The sequence below is a fragment of the Ascaphus truei genome, chromosome 3 (genome assembly GCF_040206685.1).
Source record: "Ascaphus truei isolate aAscTru1 chromosome 3, aAscTru1.hap1, whole genome shotgun sequence".
NCBI lineage: Eukaryota > Metazoa > Chordata > Amphibia > Anura > Ascaphidae > Ascaphus > Ascaphus truei.
This window is the reverse complement of record NC_134485.1, coordinates 438,046,980-438,061,794: the sequence shown is the minus strand read 5'-3', so window position 1 is coordinate 438,061,794 and position 14,815 is coordinate 438,046,980. Positions and strand designations below refer to the sequence as shown.

The 14,815-nt window shown below is 59.0% G+C and overlaps 1 protein-coding gene across 1 annotated transcript in view; it reads left to right on the top strand.

Moving 5' to 3' along the window:
* SLC22A15 (solute carrier family 22 member 15) overlaps window positions 1–14,815 on the top strand; it is a 121,686-nt gene that overhangs the window by 88,566 nt on the left and 18,305 nt on the right. The window contains exon 11 of the mRNA XM_075593276.1: window positions 476–548. Within this exon, the coding sequence (XP_075449391.1) occupies window positions 476–548 (73 nt within the window). The remainder of the gene's footprint in view (window positions 1–475; window positions 549–14,815) is intronic.

Here is a 14,815-nt window from a genome sequence, read left to right as displayed (position 1 = left end):
CTCTCAGTCTCTCTACTCCCTCATATACCCTCTCCCCTCCCTCTTATACCCTCTCCCCTCCCTCTTATACCCTCTCCCCTCCCTCTTATACCCTCTCCCCTCCCTCTTATACCCTCTCCCCTCCCTCTTATAACCTCTCCCCTCCCTCATATACCCTCTCCCCTCCCTCATATACCCTCTCTCCTCCCTCATATACCCTCTCCCCTCCCTCATATACCCTCTCCCCTCCCTCATATACCCTCTCCCCTCCCTCTTGTACCCTCTCCCCTCCCTCTTGTACCCTCTCCCCTCCCTCTTGTACCCTCTCCCCTCCCTCTTATACCCTCACCCTTTCTCCTCTCCCCTGCTCCCTCCCCAATCATTCTCCACTCACGCTTTGCTCACTCACTCACTTTCCCCTCCTTGTCGCCCTCCCCCTCACTCCCTGCCTCGCCCACCCCTCTAACTCACTCTCCCCCCTCCGTCTCCCTTACAGGAATCTGGGGATGGGCGTGTGCTCCATGTTCTCTCGGGTCGGAGGAATTATCGCCCCATTTATCCCGTCCCTGGTACGTCTGTCATTCTTGTCAGCGGTATATTCCCTGTATAGGGTATATTCCCTATGGGTATCAGTGACACCCCGCGGTCACTGTGTGTATATAGCGGGGTATATTCCCTATGGGTATCAGTGACACCCTGCGGTCACTGTGTGTGTATAGCGGGTATATTACCTATGGGTATCAGTGACACCCTGCGGTCACTGTGTGTATATAGCGGGGTATATTCCCTATGGGTATCAGTGACACCCCGCGGTCACTGTGTGTATATAGCGGGGTATATTCCCTATGGGTATCAGTGACACCCTGCGGTCACTGTGTGTATATAGCGGGGTATATTCCCTACGGGTATCAGGGACACCCTGCGGTCACTGTGTGTATATAGCAGGGTATATTCCCTATGGGTATCAGTGACACCCTGCGGTCACTGTGTGTATATAGCAGGGTATATTCCCTATGGGTATCAGTGACACCCCGCGGTCACTGTGTGTATATAGCGGGGTATATTCCCTATGGGTATCAGTGACACCCTGCGGTCACTGTGTGTATATAGCGGGGTATATTCCCTACGGGTATCAGGGACACCCTGCGGTCACTGTGTGTATATAGCAGGGTATATTCCCTACGGGTATCAGTGACACCCCGCGGTCACTGTGTGTATAGCGGGGTATATTCCCTGTGGGTATCAGGGACACCCTGCGGTCACTGTGTGTATATAGCGGGGTATATTCCCTATGGGTATCAGTGACACCCTGCGGTCACTGTGTGTATATAGCGGGGTATATTCCCTATAGGTATCAGTGACACCCTGCGTCACTGTGTGTATATAGCGGGGTATATTCCCTATGGGTATCAGTGACGCCCTGCGGTCACTGTGTGTATATAGCGGGGTATATTCCCTATGGGTATCAGTGACACCCTGCGGTCACTGTGTGTATATAGCGGGGTATATTCCCTACGGGTATCAGTGACACCCTGCGGTCACTGTGTGTATATAGCGGGGTATATTCCCTACGGGTATCTGTGACACCCTGCGGTCACTGTGTGTATATAGCAGGGTATATTCCCAACGGGTATCAGTGACACCCTGCGATCACTGTGTGTGTATATAGCAGGGTATATTCCCTACGGGTATCAGTGACACCCTGCGGTCACTGTGTGTGTATATAGCAGGGTATATTCCCTACGGGTATCAGTGACGCCCTGCGGTCACTGTGTGTATATAGCAGGGTATATTCCCTGTGGGTATCAGTGACACCCTGCGGTCACTGTGTGTATATAGCGGGGTATATTCCCTACGGGTATCAGTGACACCCTGCGGTCACTGTGTGTATATAGCGGGGTATATTCCCTACGGGTATCAGTGACGCCCTGCGATCAATGTGTGTATATAGCGGGGTATATTCCCTACGGGTATCAGTGACGCCCTGCGGTCACTGTGTGTATATAGCGGGGTATATTCCCTATGGGTATCAGTGACGCCCTGCGGTCACTGTGTGTATATAGCGGGGTATATTCCCTACGGGTATCAGTGACACCCCGCGGTCACTGTGTGTATATAGCGGGGTATATTCCCTACGGGTATCAGTGACACCCTGCGGTCACTGTGTGTATATAGCGGGGTATATTCACTATGGGTATCAGTGACACCCTGCGGTCACTGTGTGTATATAGCGGGGTATATTCCCTATGGGTATCAGTGACACCCTGCGGTCACTGTGTGTATATAGCGGGGTATATTCCCTATGGGTATCAGTGACACCCTGCGGTCACTGTGTGTATATAGCGGGGTATATTCCCTATGGGTATCAGTGACACCCTGCGGTCACTGTGTGTATATAGCAGGGTATATTCCCTATGGGTATCAGTGACACCCTGCGGTCACTGTGCGTATATAGCAGGTATATTCCCTACGGGTATCAGTGACACCCTGCGGTCACTGTGTGTATATAGCAGGGTATATTCCCTATGGGTATCAGTGACACCCTGCGGTCACTGTGTATATAGCAGGGTATATTCCCTACGGGTATCAGTGACACCCTGCGGTCACTGTGTGTATATAGCGGGGTATATTCTCTATGGGTATCAGTGACACCCTGCGGTCACTGTGTGTATATAGCAGGGTATATTCCCTATGGGTATCAGTGACACCCTGCGGTCACTGTGTGTGTATATAGCAGGGTATATTCCCTACGGGTATCAGGGACACCCTGCGGTCACTGTGTGTATATAGCGGGGTATATTCCCTATGGGTATCAGTGACACCCCGCAGTCACTGTGTATATAGCAGGGTATATTCCCTATGGGTATCAGTGACACCCTGCGGTCACTGTGTGTATATAGCGGGGTATATTCCCTATGGGTATCAGTGACACCCTGCGGTCACTGTGTGTATATAGCAGGGTATATTCCCTATGGGTATCAGTGACACCCTGCGGTCACTGTGTGTATATAGCGGGGTATATTCCCTATGGGTATCAGTGACACCCTGCGGTCACTGTGTGTATATAGCGGGGTATATTCCCTATGGGTATCTGTGACACCCCGCGGTCACTGTGTGTATATAGCAGGGTATATTCCCTATGGTTATCAGTGACACCCCACGGTCACTGTGTTTATATAGCGGGGTATATTCCCTATGGGTATCAGTGATACCCTGCGGTCACTGTGTGTATATAGCAGGGTATATTACCTATGGGTATCAGTAACACCCTGCGGTCACTGTGTGTGTATATAGCGGGTATATTCCCTATGGGTATCAGTGACACCCTGCGGTCACTGTGTGTGTATATAGCGGGGTATATTCCCTATGGGTATCAGTGACACCCCGCGGTCACTGTGTGTATATAGCGGGGTATATTCCCTACGGGTATCAGTATGCGCTTGTGTCTCTCAGCGGGCTGCGCTTGCGTTTCTCAGCGGGCTGCGCTTGTGTCTCTCAGCGGGCTGCGCTTGCGTTTCTCAGCGGGCTGCGCTTGCGTTTCTCAGCGGGCTGCGCTTGCGTTTCTCAGCGGGCTGCGCTTGCGTTTCTCAGCGGGCTGCGCTTGTGTTTCTCAGCGGGCTGCGCTTGTGTTTCTCAGCGGGCTGCGCTTGTGTTTCTCAGCGGGCTGCGCTTGTGTTTATCAGCGGGCTGCGCTTGTGTTTATCAGCGGGCTGCGCTTGTGTTTCTCAGCGGGCTGCGCTTGCGTTTCTCAGCGGGCTGCGCTTGCGTTTCTCAGCGGGCTGCGCTTGTGTTTCTCAGAGGGCTGCGCCTGTGTTTCTCAGCGGGCTGCGCTTGTGTTTCTCAGCGGGCTGCGCTTGTGTTTCTCAGCGGGCTGCGCCTGTGTTTCTCAGCGGGCTGCGCTTGCGTTTCTCAGCGGACTGCGTTTGCATTCTCAGCGGGCTGCGCTTGCGTTTCTCAGCGGGCTGCGCTTGCGTTTCTCAGCGGGCTGCGCTTGCGTTTCTCAGCGGGCTGCGCTTGCGTTTCTCAGCGGGCTGCGCTTGCGTCTCTCAGCGGGCTGCGCTTGCGTTTCTCAGCGGGCTGCGCTTGCGTTTCTCAGCGGGCTGCGCTTGCGTTTCTCAGCGGGCTGCGCTTGCGTTTCTCAGCGGGCTGCGCTTGCGTTTCTCAGCGGGCTGCGCTTGCGTTTCTCAGCGGGCTGCGCTTGCGTTTCTCAGCGGGCTGCGCTTGCGTTTCTCAGCGGGCTGCGCTTGTGTTTCTCAGCGGGCTGCGCTTGTGTTTCTCAGCGGGCTGCGCTTGTGTTTCTCAGCGGGCTGCGCTTGTGTTTCTCAGCGGGCAGCGCTTGTGTTTCTCAGCGGGCTGCGCTTGTGTTTCTCAGCGGGCTGCGCTTGTGTTTCTCAGCGGGCTGCGCTTGTGTTTCTCAGCGGGCTGCGCTTGTGTTTCTCAGCGGGCTGCGCTTGTGTTTCTCAGCGGGCAGCGCTTGTGTTTCTCAGCGGGCTGCGCTTGTGTTTCTCAGCGGGCTGCGCTTGGGTTTCTCAGCGGGCTGCGCTTGGGTTTCTCAGCGGGCTGCGCTTGGGTTTCTCAGCGGGCTGCGCTTGCGTTTATCAGCGGGCTGCGCTTGCGTTTCTCAGCGGGCTGCGCTTGCGTTTCTCAGCGGGCTGCGCTTGCGTTTCTCAGCGGGCTGCGCTTGCGTTTCTCAGCGGGCTGCGCTTGTGTTTCTCAGCGGGCTGCGCTTGTGTTTCTCAGCGCTTGTGTTTCTCAGCGGGCTGCGCTTGTGTTTCTCAGCGGGCTGCGCTTGTGTTTCTCAGCGGGCTGCGCTTGTGTTTCTCAGCGGGCTGCGCTTGCGTTTCTCAGCGGGCTGCGCTTGCGTTTCTCAGCGGGCTGCGCTTGCGTTTCTCAGCGGGCTGCGCTTGCGTTTCTCAGCGGGCTGCGCTTGTGTTTCTCAGCGGGCTGCGCTTGTGTTTCTCAGCGGGCTGCGCTTGCGTTTCTCAGCGGGCTGCGCTTGCGTTTCTCAGCGGGCTGCGCTTGCGTTTCTCAGCGGTCTGTGCTTGTTTTTCAGCGGGCTGCGCTTGTGTTTCTCAGCGAGCTGCGCTTGCGTTTCTCAGCGGGCTGCGCTTGCGTTTCTCAGCGGTCTGTGCTTGTTTCTCAGCGGGCTGCGCTTGTGTTTCTCAGCGGGCTGCGCTTGCGTTTTTCAGCGGGCTGTGCGTTTCTCAGCGGCCTGCGCTTGTGTTTCTCAGCGCTTGTGTTTCTCCGCGGGCTGCGCTTGTGTTTCTCAGCGCTTGTGTTTCTCCGCGGGCTGCGCTTGTGTTTCTCAGCGGGCTGCGCTTGCGTTTTTCAGTGGGCTGTGTGTTTCTCAGCGGCCTGCGCTTGTGTTTCTCAGCGCTTGTGTTTCTCAGCGCTTGTGTTTCTCCGTGGGCTGCGCTTGTGTTTCTCAGCGGGCTGCGCTTGTGTTTCTCAGCGGGCTGCGCTTGTGTTTCTCAGCGGGCTGCGCCTGTGTTTCTCAGCGGGCTGCGCCTGTGTTTCTCAGCGGGCTGCGCTTGTGTTTCTCAGCGGGCTGCGCTTGTGTTTCTCAGCGGGCTGCGCTTGTGTTTCTCAGCGGGCTGCGCTTGTGTTTCTCAGCGGTCTGTGCTTGTTTTTCAGTGGCCTGCGCTTGCGTTTCTCAGCGGGCTGCGCTTGCGTTTCTCAGCGGGCTGCGCTTGCGTTTCTCAGCGGGCTGCGCTTGCGTTTCTCAGCGGGCAGCGCTTGTGTTTCTCAGCGGTCTGCGCTTGTGTTTCTCAGCGGGCTGCGCCTGTGTTTCTCAGCGGGCTGCGCTTGCGTTTCTCAGCGGGCAGCGCTTGTGTTTCTCAGCGGGCTGCGCTTGTGTTTCTCAGCGGGCTGTGCTTGTGTTTCTCAGCTTGTGTTTCTCAGCGCGCTGTGTGTTTCTCAGCGGGCTGTGCTTGTGTTTCTCAGCGGTCTGCGCTTGTGTTTCTCAGCGGGCTGCGCTTGTGTTTCTCAGCGGTCTGCGCTTGTGTTTCTCAGCGGGCTGCGCTTGTGTTTCTCAGCGGGCTGCGCCTGTGTTTCTCAGCGGACTGCGCTTGTGTTTCTCAGCGGGCTGCGCTTGTGTTTCTCAGCGGGCTGCGCCTGTGTTTCTCAGCGGGCTGCGCTTGCGTTTCTCAGCGGGCTGCGCTTGCGTTTCTCAGCGGGCTGCGCTTGAGTTTCTCAGCGGGCTGCGCTTGTGTTTCTCAGCGCTTGTGTTTCTCAGCGGGCTGCGCTTGTGTTTCTCAGCGGGCTGCGCTTGTGTTTCTCAGCGGGCTGCGCTTGTGTTTCTCAGCGGGCTGCGCTTGTGTTTCTCAGCGGGCTGCGCTTGCGTTTCTCAGCGGGCTGCGCTTGCGTTTCTCAGCGGGCTGCGCTTGCGTTTCTCAGCGGGCTGCGCTTGCGTTTCTCAGCGGGCAGCGCTTGCGTTTCTCAGCGGGCTGCGCTTGTGTTTCTCAGCGGGCTGCGCCTGTGTTTCTCAGCGGGCTGCGCTTGCGTTTCTCAGCGGGCAGCGCTTGTGTTTCTCAGCGGGCTGCGCTTGTGTTTCTCAGCGGGCTGCGCTTGTGTTTCTCAGCGGGCTGCGCTTGTGTTTCTCAGCGGGCTGCGCTTGTGTTTCTCAGCGGGCTGCGCTTGTGTTTCTCAGCGGGCTGCGCTTGTGTTTCTCAGCGCTTGTGTTTCTCAGCGGGCTGCGCTTGTGTTTCTCAGCGGGCTGCGCTTGTGTTTCTCAGCGGGCTGCGCTTGTGTTTCTCAGCGGGCTGCGCTTGTGTTTCTCAGCGGGCTGCGCTTGTGTTTCTCAGCGGGCTGCGCTTGTGTTTCTCAGCGGGCTGCGCTTGTGTTTCTCAGCGGGCTGCGCTTGCGTTTCTCAGCAGGCTGCGCTTCCGTTTCTCAGCGGGCTGCGCTTGCGTTTCTCAGCGGTCTGTGCTTGTTTTTCAGCGGGCTGCGCTTGCGTTTCTCAGCGGGCTGCGCTTGCGTTTCTCAGCGGGCTGCGCTTGCGTTTCTCAGCGGTCTGTGCTTGTTTCTCAGCGGGCTGCACTTGTGTTTCTCAGCGGGCTGCGCTTGCGTTTTTCAGCGGGCTGTGTGTTTCTCAGCGGCCTGCGCTTGTGTTTCTCAGCGCTTGTGTTTCTCCGCGGGCTGCGCTTGTGTTTCTCAGCGCTTGTGTTTCTCCGCGGGCTGCGCTTGTGTTTCTCAGCGGGCTGCGCTTGCGTTTTTCAGCGGGCTGTGTGTTTCTCAGCGGCCTGCGCTTGTGTTTCTCAGCGCTTGTGTTTCTCAGCGGGCTGCGCTTGTGTTTCTCAGCGCTTGTGTTTCTCCGTGGGCTGCGCTTGTGTTTCTCAGCGGGCTGCGCTTGTGTTTCTCAGCGGCCTGCGCTTGTGTTTCTCAGCGGGCTGCGCTTGCGTTTCTCAGCAGGCTGCGCTTGTGTTTCTCAGCGGGCTGCGCTTGTGTTTCTCAGCGGTCTGTGCTTGTTTTTCAGCGGCCTGCGCTTGCGTTTCTCAGCGGGCTGCGCTTGCGTTTCTCAGCGGGCTGCGCTTGTGTTTCTCAGCGGGCTGCGCTTGTGTTTCTCAGCGGGCAGCGCTTGTGTTTCTCAGCGGGCTGCGCTTGTGTTTCTCAGCGGGCTGCGCCTGTGTTTCTCAGCGGGCTGCGCTTGCGTTTCTCAGCGGGCAGCGCTTGTGTTTCTCAGCGGGCTGCGCTTGTGTTTCTCAGCAGGCTGTGCTTGTGTTTCTCAGCGGGCTGCGCCTGTGTTTCTCAGCGGTCTGCGCTTGTGTTTCTCAGCGGTCTGCGCTTGTGTTTCTCAGCGGCCTGCGCTTGTGTTTCTCAGCGGGCTGCGCTTGCGTTTCTCAGCGGGCTGCGCCTGTGTTTCTCAGCGGGCTGCGCTTGCGTTTCTCAGCGGGCTGCGCTTGTGTTTCTCAGCGGGCTGCGCTTGTGTTTCTCAGCGGGCTGCGCCTGTGTTTCTCAGCGGGCTGCGCTTGTGTTTCTCAGCAGCCTGCGCTTGTGTTTCTCAGCGGGCTGCGCTTGTGTTTCTCAGCGGGCTGCGCTTGTGTTTCTCAGCGGTCTGTGCTTGTTTTTTAGTGGCCTGCGCTTGCGTTTCTCAGCGGGCTGTGCTTGCGTTTCTCAGCGGGCTGCGCTTGTGTTTCTCAGCGGGCTGAGCTTGTGTTTCTCAGCGGGCAGCGCTTGTGTTTCTCAGCGGGCTGCGCTTGTGTTTCTCAGCGGGCTGCGCTTGTGTTTCTCAGCGGTCTGTGCTTGTTTTTTAGTGGCCTGCGCTTGCGTTTCTCAGCGGGCTGTGCTTGCGTTTCTCAGCGGGCTGCGCTTGTGTTTCTCAGCGGGCTGAGCTTGTGTTTCTCAGCGGGCAGCGCTTGTGTTTCTCAGCGGGCTGCGCTTGTGTTTCTCAGCGGGCTGCGCCTGTGTTTCTCAGCGGGCTGCGCTTGCGTTTCTCAGCGGGCAGCGCTTGTGTTTCTCAGCGGGCTGCGCTTGTGTTTCTCAGCGGGCTGTGCTTGTGTTTCTCAGCTTGTGTTTCTCAGCGCGCTGTGTGTTTCTCAGCGGGCAGCGCTTGTGTTTCTCAGCGGGCTGCGCTTGTGTTTCTCAGCGGGCTGCGCTTGTGTTTCTCAGCGGGCTGTGCTTGTGTTTCTCAGCTTGTGTTTCTCAGCGCGCTGTGTGTTTCTCAGCGGGCTGTGCTTGTGTTTCTCAGCGGGCTGCGCTTGTGTTTCTCAGCGGGCTGCGCTTGTGTTTCTCAGCGGGCTGCGCTTGTGTTTCTCAGCGGGCTGCGCTTGTGTTTCTCAGCTGGCTGCGCCTGTGTTTCTTAGCGGACTGCGCTTGTGTTTCTCAGCGGGCTGCGCTTGTGTTTGTCAGCGGGCTGCGCCTGTGTTTCTCAGCGGGCTGCGCTTGCGTTTCTCAGCGGGCTGCGCTTGCGTTTCTCAGCGGGCTGCGCTTGCGTTTCTCAGCGGGCTGCGCTTGTGTTTCTCAGCGGGCTGCGCTTGTGTTTCTCAGCGCTTGTGTTTCTCAGCGGGCTGCGCTTGTGTTTCTCAGCGGGCTGCGCTTGTGTTTCTCAGCGGGCTGCGCTTGTGTTTCTCAGCGGGCTGCGCTTGTGTTTCTCAGCGGGCTGCGCTTGTGTTTCTCAGCGGGCTGCGCCTGCGTTTCACAGCGGGCTGCGCTTGCGTTTCTCAGCGGGCTGCGCTTGCGTTTCTCAGCGGTCTGCGCTTGCGTTTCACAGCGGGCTGCGCTTGCGTTTCACAGCGGGCTGCGCTTGCGTTTCACAGCGGGCTGCGCTTGCGTTTCTCAGCGGGCTGCGCTTGCGTTTCTCAGCGGGCTGCGCTTGCGTTTCTCAGCGGTCTGCGCTTGCGTTTCTCAGCGGCCTGCGCTTGCGTTTCTCAGCGGGCTGCGCTTGCGTTTCTCAGCGGGCTGTGCTTGTGTTTCTCAGCGGTCTGCGCTTGTGTTTCTCAGCGGTCTGCGCTTGTGTTTCTCAGCGGTCTGCGCCTGCGTTTCTCAGCGGGCTGCGCTTGCGTTTCTCAGCGGGCTGCGCTTGCGTTTCTCAGCGGGCTGCGCTTGCGTTTCACAGCGGGCTGCGCTTGCGTTTCACAGCGGGCTGCGCTTGCGTTTCTCAGCGGGCTGCGCTTGCGTTTCTCAGCGGGCTGCGCTTGCGTTTCTCAGCGGTCTGCGCTTGCGTTTCTCAGCGGCCTGCGCTTGCGTTTCTCAGCGGGCTGCGCTTGTGTTTCTCAGCGGTCTGCGCTTGTGTTTCTCAGCGGTCTGCGCTTGTGTTTCTCAGCGGCCTGCGCTTGTGTTTCTCAGCGGGCTGCGCTTGTGTTTCTCAGCGGGCTGCGCTTGTGTTTCTCAGCGGGCTGCGCCTGTGTTTCTCAGCGGGCTGCGCCTGTGTTTCTCAGCGGGCTGCGCTTGCGTTTCTCAGCGGGCTGCGCTTGCGTTTCTCAGCGGGCTGCGCTTGCGTTTCTCAGCGGGCTGCGCTTGTGTTTCTCAGCGGGCAGCGCTTGCGTTTCTCAGCGGGCTGCGCTTGTGTTTCTCAGCGGGCTGCGCCTGTGTTTCCCAGCGGGCTGCGCCTGCGTTTCTCAGCGGGCAACGCTTGTGTTTCTCAGCGGGCTGCGCTTGTGTTTCTCAGCGGGCTGCGCTTGTGTTTCTCAGCGGGCTGCGCTTGTGTTTCTCAGCGGGCTGCGCTTGTGTTTCTCAGCGGGCTGCGCTTGTGTTTCTCAGCGGGCTGCGCTTGTGTTTCTCAGCGGGCTGCGCTTGTGTTTCTCAGCGGGCTGCGCTTGTGTTTCTCAGCGGGCTGCGCTTGTGTTTCTCAGCGGGCTGCGCTTGTGTTTCTCAGCGGGCTGCGCTTGTGTTTCTCAGCGGGCTGCGCTTGTGTTTCTCAGCGGGCTGCGCTTGTGTTTCTCAGCGGGCTGCGCTTGCGTTTCTCAGCGGGCTGCGCTTGTGTTTCTCAGCGGGCTGCGCTTGTGTTTCTCAGCGCTTGTGTTTCTCAGCGGGCTGCGCTTGCGTTTCTCAGCGGGCTGCGCTTGTGTTTCTCAGCGGGCAGCGCTTGTGTTTCTCAGCGGGCTGCGCTTGTGTTTCTCAGCGGGCTGTGCTTGTGTTTCTCAGCTTGTGTTTCTCAGCGGGCTGTACTTGTGTTTCTCAGCTTGTGTTTCTCAGCGCGCTGTGTGTTTCTCAGCGGGCTGCGCTTGTGTTTCTCAGCGGGCTGCGCTTGTGTTTCTCAGCGGGCTGCGCTTGTGTTTCTCAGCGGGCTGCGCTTGTGTTTCTCAGCGGGCTGCGCTTGTGTTTCTCAGCGGGCTGCGCTTGTGTTTCTCAGCGGGCTGCGCCTGTGTTTCTCAGCGGGCTGCGCCTGTGTTTCTTAGCGGACTGCGCTTGTGTTTCTCAGCGGGCTGCGCTTGTGTTTCTCAGCGGGCTGCGCCTGTGTTTCTCAGCGGGCTGCGCTTGCGTTTCTCAGCGGGCTGCGCTTGCGTTTCTCAGCGGGCTGCGCTTGCGTTTCTCAGCGGGCTGCGCTTGTGTTTCTCAGCGGGCTGCGCTTGTGTTTCTCAGCGCTTGTGTTTCTCAGCGGGCTGCGCTTGTGTTTCTCAGCGCTTGTGTTTCTCAGCGGGCTGCGCTTGTGTTTCTCAGCGGGCTGCGCTTGTGTTTCTCAGCGGGCTGCGCTTGTGTTTCTCAGCGGGCTGCGCTTGTGTTTCTCAGCGGTCTGCGCTTGTGTTTCTCAGCGGTCTGCGCTTGCGTTTCACAGCGGGCTGCGCTTGCGTTTCTCAGCGGGCTGCGCTTGCGTTTCTCAGCGGCCTGCGCTTGCGTTTCACAGCGGGCTGCGCTTGCGTTTCACAGCGGGCTGCGCTTGCGTTTCACAGCGGGCTGCGCTTGCGTTTCTCAGCGGGCTGCGCTTGTGTTTCTCAGCGGGCTGCGCTTGCGTTTCTCAGCGGTCTGCGCTTGCGTTTCTCAGCGGCCTGCGCTTGCGTTTCTCAGCGGGCTGCGCTTGTGTTTCTCAGCGGGCTGTGCTTGTGTTTCTCAGCGTGCTGCGCTTGTGTTTCTCAGCGGTCTGCGCTTGTGTTTCTCAGCGTGCTGCGCCTGCGTTTCACAGCGGGCTGCGCTTGCGTTTCTCAGCGGGCTGCGCTTGCGTTTCTCAGCGGGCTGCGCTTGCGTTTCTCAGCGGGCTGCGCTTGCGTTTCTCAGCGGGCTGCGCTTGCGTTTCTCAGCGGGCTGCGCCTGCGTTTCTCAGCGGGCTGCGCTTGCGTTTCTCAGCGGCCTGCGCTTGCGTTTCTCAGCGGGCTGCGCTTGCGTTTCTCAGCGGTCTGCGCTTGTGTTTCTCAGCGGTCTGCGCTTGCGTTTCTCAGCGGCCTGCGCTTGCGTTTCTCAGCGGTCTGCGCTTGCGTTTCTCAGCGGGCAGCGCTTGCGTTTCTCAGCGGGCTGCGCTTGCGTTTCTCAGCGGGCTGCGCCTGTGTTTCCCAGCGGGCTGCGCTTGCGTTTCTCAGCGGGCAGCGCCTGTGTTTCTCAGCGGGCTGCGCTTGTGTTTCTCAGCGGGCTGCGCTTGTGTTTCTCAGCGGGCTGCGCTTGTGTTTCTCAGCGGGCTGCGCTTGTGTTTCTCAGCGGGCTGCGCTTGTGTTTCTCAGCGGGCTGCGCTTGTGTTTCTCAGCGGGCTGCGCTTGTGTTTCTCAGCGGGCTGCGCTTGTGTTTCTCAGCGGGCTGCACTTGTGTTTCTCAGCGGGCTGCGCTTGTGTTTCTCAGCGGGCTGCGCTTGCGTTTCTCAGCGGTCTGTGCTTGTTTTTCAGCGGGCTGCGCTTGCGTTTCTCAGCGGGCTGCGCTTGCGTTTCTCAGCGGGCTGCGCTTGCGTTTCTCAGCGGGCTGCGCTTGCGTTTCTCAGCGGTCTGTGCTTGTTTCTCAGCGGGCTGCGCTTGTGTTTCTCAGCGGGCTGCGCTTGCGTTTTTCAGCGGGCTGTGTGTTTCTCAGCGGCCTGCGCTTGCGTTTCTCAGCGGGCTGCGCTTGCATTTCTCAGCGGGCTGCGCTTGCGTTTCTCAGCGGGCTGCGCTTGCGTTTCTCAGCGGGCTGCGCTTGCGTTTCTCAGCGGGCTGCGCTTGCGTTTCTCAGCGGGCTGCGCTTGCGTTTCTCAGCGGGCTGCGCCTGCGTTTCTCAGCGGGCTGCGCTTGCGTTTCTCAGCGGGCAGCGCTTGTGTTTCTCAGCGGGCTGCGCTTGCGTTTCTCAGCGGGCTGCGCTTGTGTTTCTCAGCGGGCTGCGCTTGTGTTTCTCAGCGGGCTGCGCTTGTGTTTCTCAGCGGGCTGCGCTTGTGTTTCTCAGCGGGCTGCGCTTGTGTTTCTCAGCGGGCTGCGCTTGTGTTTCTCAGCGGGCAGCGCTTGTGTTTCTCAGCGGGCTGCGCTTGTGTTTCTCAGCGGGCTGTGCTTGTGTTTCTCAGCTTGTGTTTCTCAGCGCGCTGTGTGTTTCTCAGCGGGCTGCGCTTGTGTTTCTCAGCGGGCTGCGCTTGTGTTTCTCAGCGGGCTGCACTTGTGTTTCTCAGCGGGCTGCGCTTGTGTTTCTCAGCGCTTGTGTTTCTCAGCGGGCTGCGCTTGTGTTTCTCAGCGGGCTGCGCTTGTGTTTCTCAGCGGGCTGCGCTTGTGTTTCTCAGCGGGCTGCGCTTGTGTTTCTCAGCGGGCTGCGCTTGTGTTTCTCAGCGGGCTGCGCTTGTGTTTCTCAGCGGGTTGCGCTTGTGTTTCTCAGCGGTCTGCGCTTGTGTTTCTCAGCGGTCTGCGCTTGTGTTTCTCAGCGTGCTGCGCCTGCGTTTCTCAGCGGGCTGCGCTTGCGTTTCTCAGCGGGCTGCGCTTGCGTTTCTCAGCGGGCTGCGCTTGCGTTTCTCAGCGGGCTGCGCTTGCGTTTCACAGCGGGCTGCGCTTGCGTTTCACAGCGGGCTGCGCTTGCGTTTCACAGCGGGCTGCGCTTGCGTTTCTCAGCGGGCTGCGCTTGCGTTTCTCAGCGGTCTGCGCTTGCGTTTCTCAGCGGGCTGCGCTTGCGTTTCTCAGCGGTCTGCGCTTGCGTTTCTCAGCGGTCTGCGCTTGCGTTTCTCAGCGGTCTGCGCTTGTGTTTCTCAGCGGCCTGCGCTTGTGTTTCTCAGCGGGCTGTGCTTGTGTTTCTCAGCGTGCTGCGCTTGTGTTACTCAGCGGGCTGCGCTTGTGTTTCTCAGCGGGTTGCGCCTGTGTTTCTCAGCGGGCTGCGCTTGCGTTTCTCAGCGGGCTGCGCTTGCGTTTCTCAGCGGGCTGCGCTTGCGTTTCTCAGCGGGCTGCGCTTGTGTTTCTCAGCGGGCAGCGCTTGCGTTTCTCAGCGGGCTGCGCTTGCGTTTCTCAGCGGGCTGCGCCTGTGTTTCTCAGCGGGCTGCGCTTGCGTTTCTCAGCGGGCAGCGCTTGCGTTTCTCAGCGGGCTGCGCTTGCGTTTCTCAGCGGGCTGCGCTTGTGTTTCTCAGCGGGCTGCGCTTGTGTTTCTCAGCGGGCTGCGCTTGTGTTTCTCAGCGGGCTGCGCTTGTGTTTCTCAGCGGGCTGCGCTTGTGTTTCTCAGCGGGCTGCGCCTGTGTTTCTCAGGGCTTGTGTTTCTCAGCGGGCTGCGCTTGTGTTTCTCAGCGGGCTGCGCTTGTGTTTCTCAGCGGGCTGCGCTTGTGTTTCTCAGCGGGCTGCGCTTGTGTTTCTCAGCGGGCTGCGCTTGTGTTTCTCAGCGGGCTGCGCTTGTGTTTCTCAGCGGGCTGCGCTTGTGTTTCTCAGCGCTTGTGTTTCTCAGCGGGCTGCGCTTGTGTTTCTCAGCGGGCTGCGCTTGTGTTTCTCAGCGGGCTGCGCTTGCGTTTCTCAGCGGGCTGCGCTTGCATTTCTCAGCGGGCTGTGTGTTTCTCAGCGGCCTGCGCTTGTGTTTCTCAGCGCTTGTGTTTCTCCGCGGGCTGCGCTTGTGTTTCTCAGCGCTTGTGTTTCTCCGCGGGCTGCGCTTGTGTTTCTCAGCGGGCTGCGCTTGCGTTTTTCAGCGGGCTGTGTGTTTCTCAGCGGCCTGCGCTTGTGTTTCTCAGCGCTTGTGTTTCTCAGCGGGCTGCGCTTGTGTTTCTCAGCGGGCTGCGCTTGTGTTTCTCAGCGCTTGTGTTTCTCCGTGGGCTGCGCTTGCGTTTCTCAGCGGGCTGCGCTTGTGTTTCTCAGCGGCCTGCGCTTGTGTTTCTCAGCGGTCTGTGCTTGTTTTTCAGCGGCCTGCGCTTGCGTTTCTCAGCGGGCTGCGCTTGCGTTTCTCAGCGGGCTGCGCTTGTGTTTCTCAGCGGGCTGCGCTTGTGTTTCTCAGCGGGCTGCGCTTGTGTTTCTCAGCGGGCAGCGCTTGTGTTTCTCAGCGGGCTGCGCTTGTGTTTCTCAGC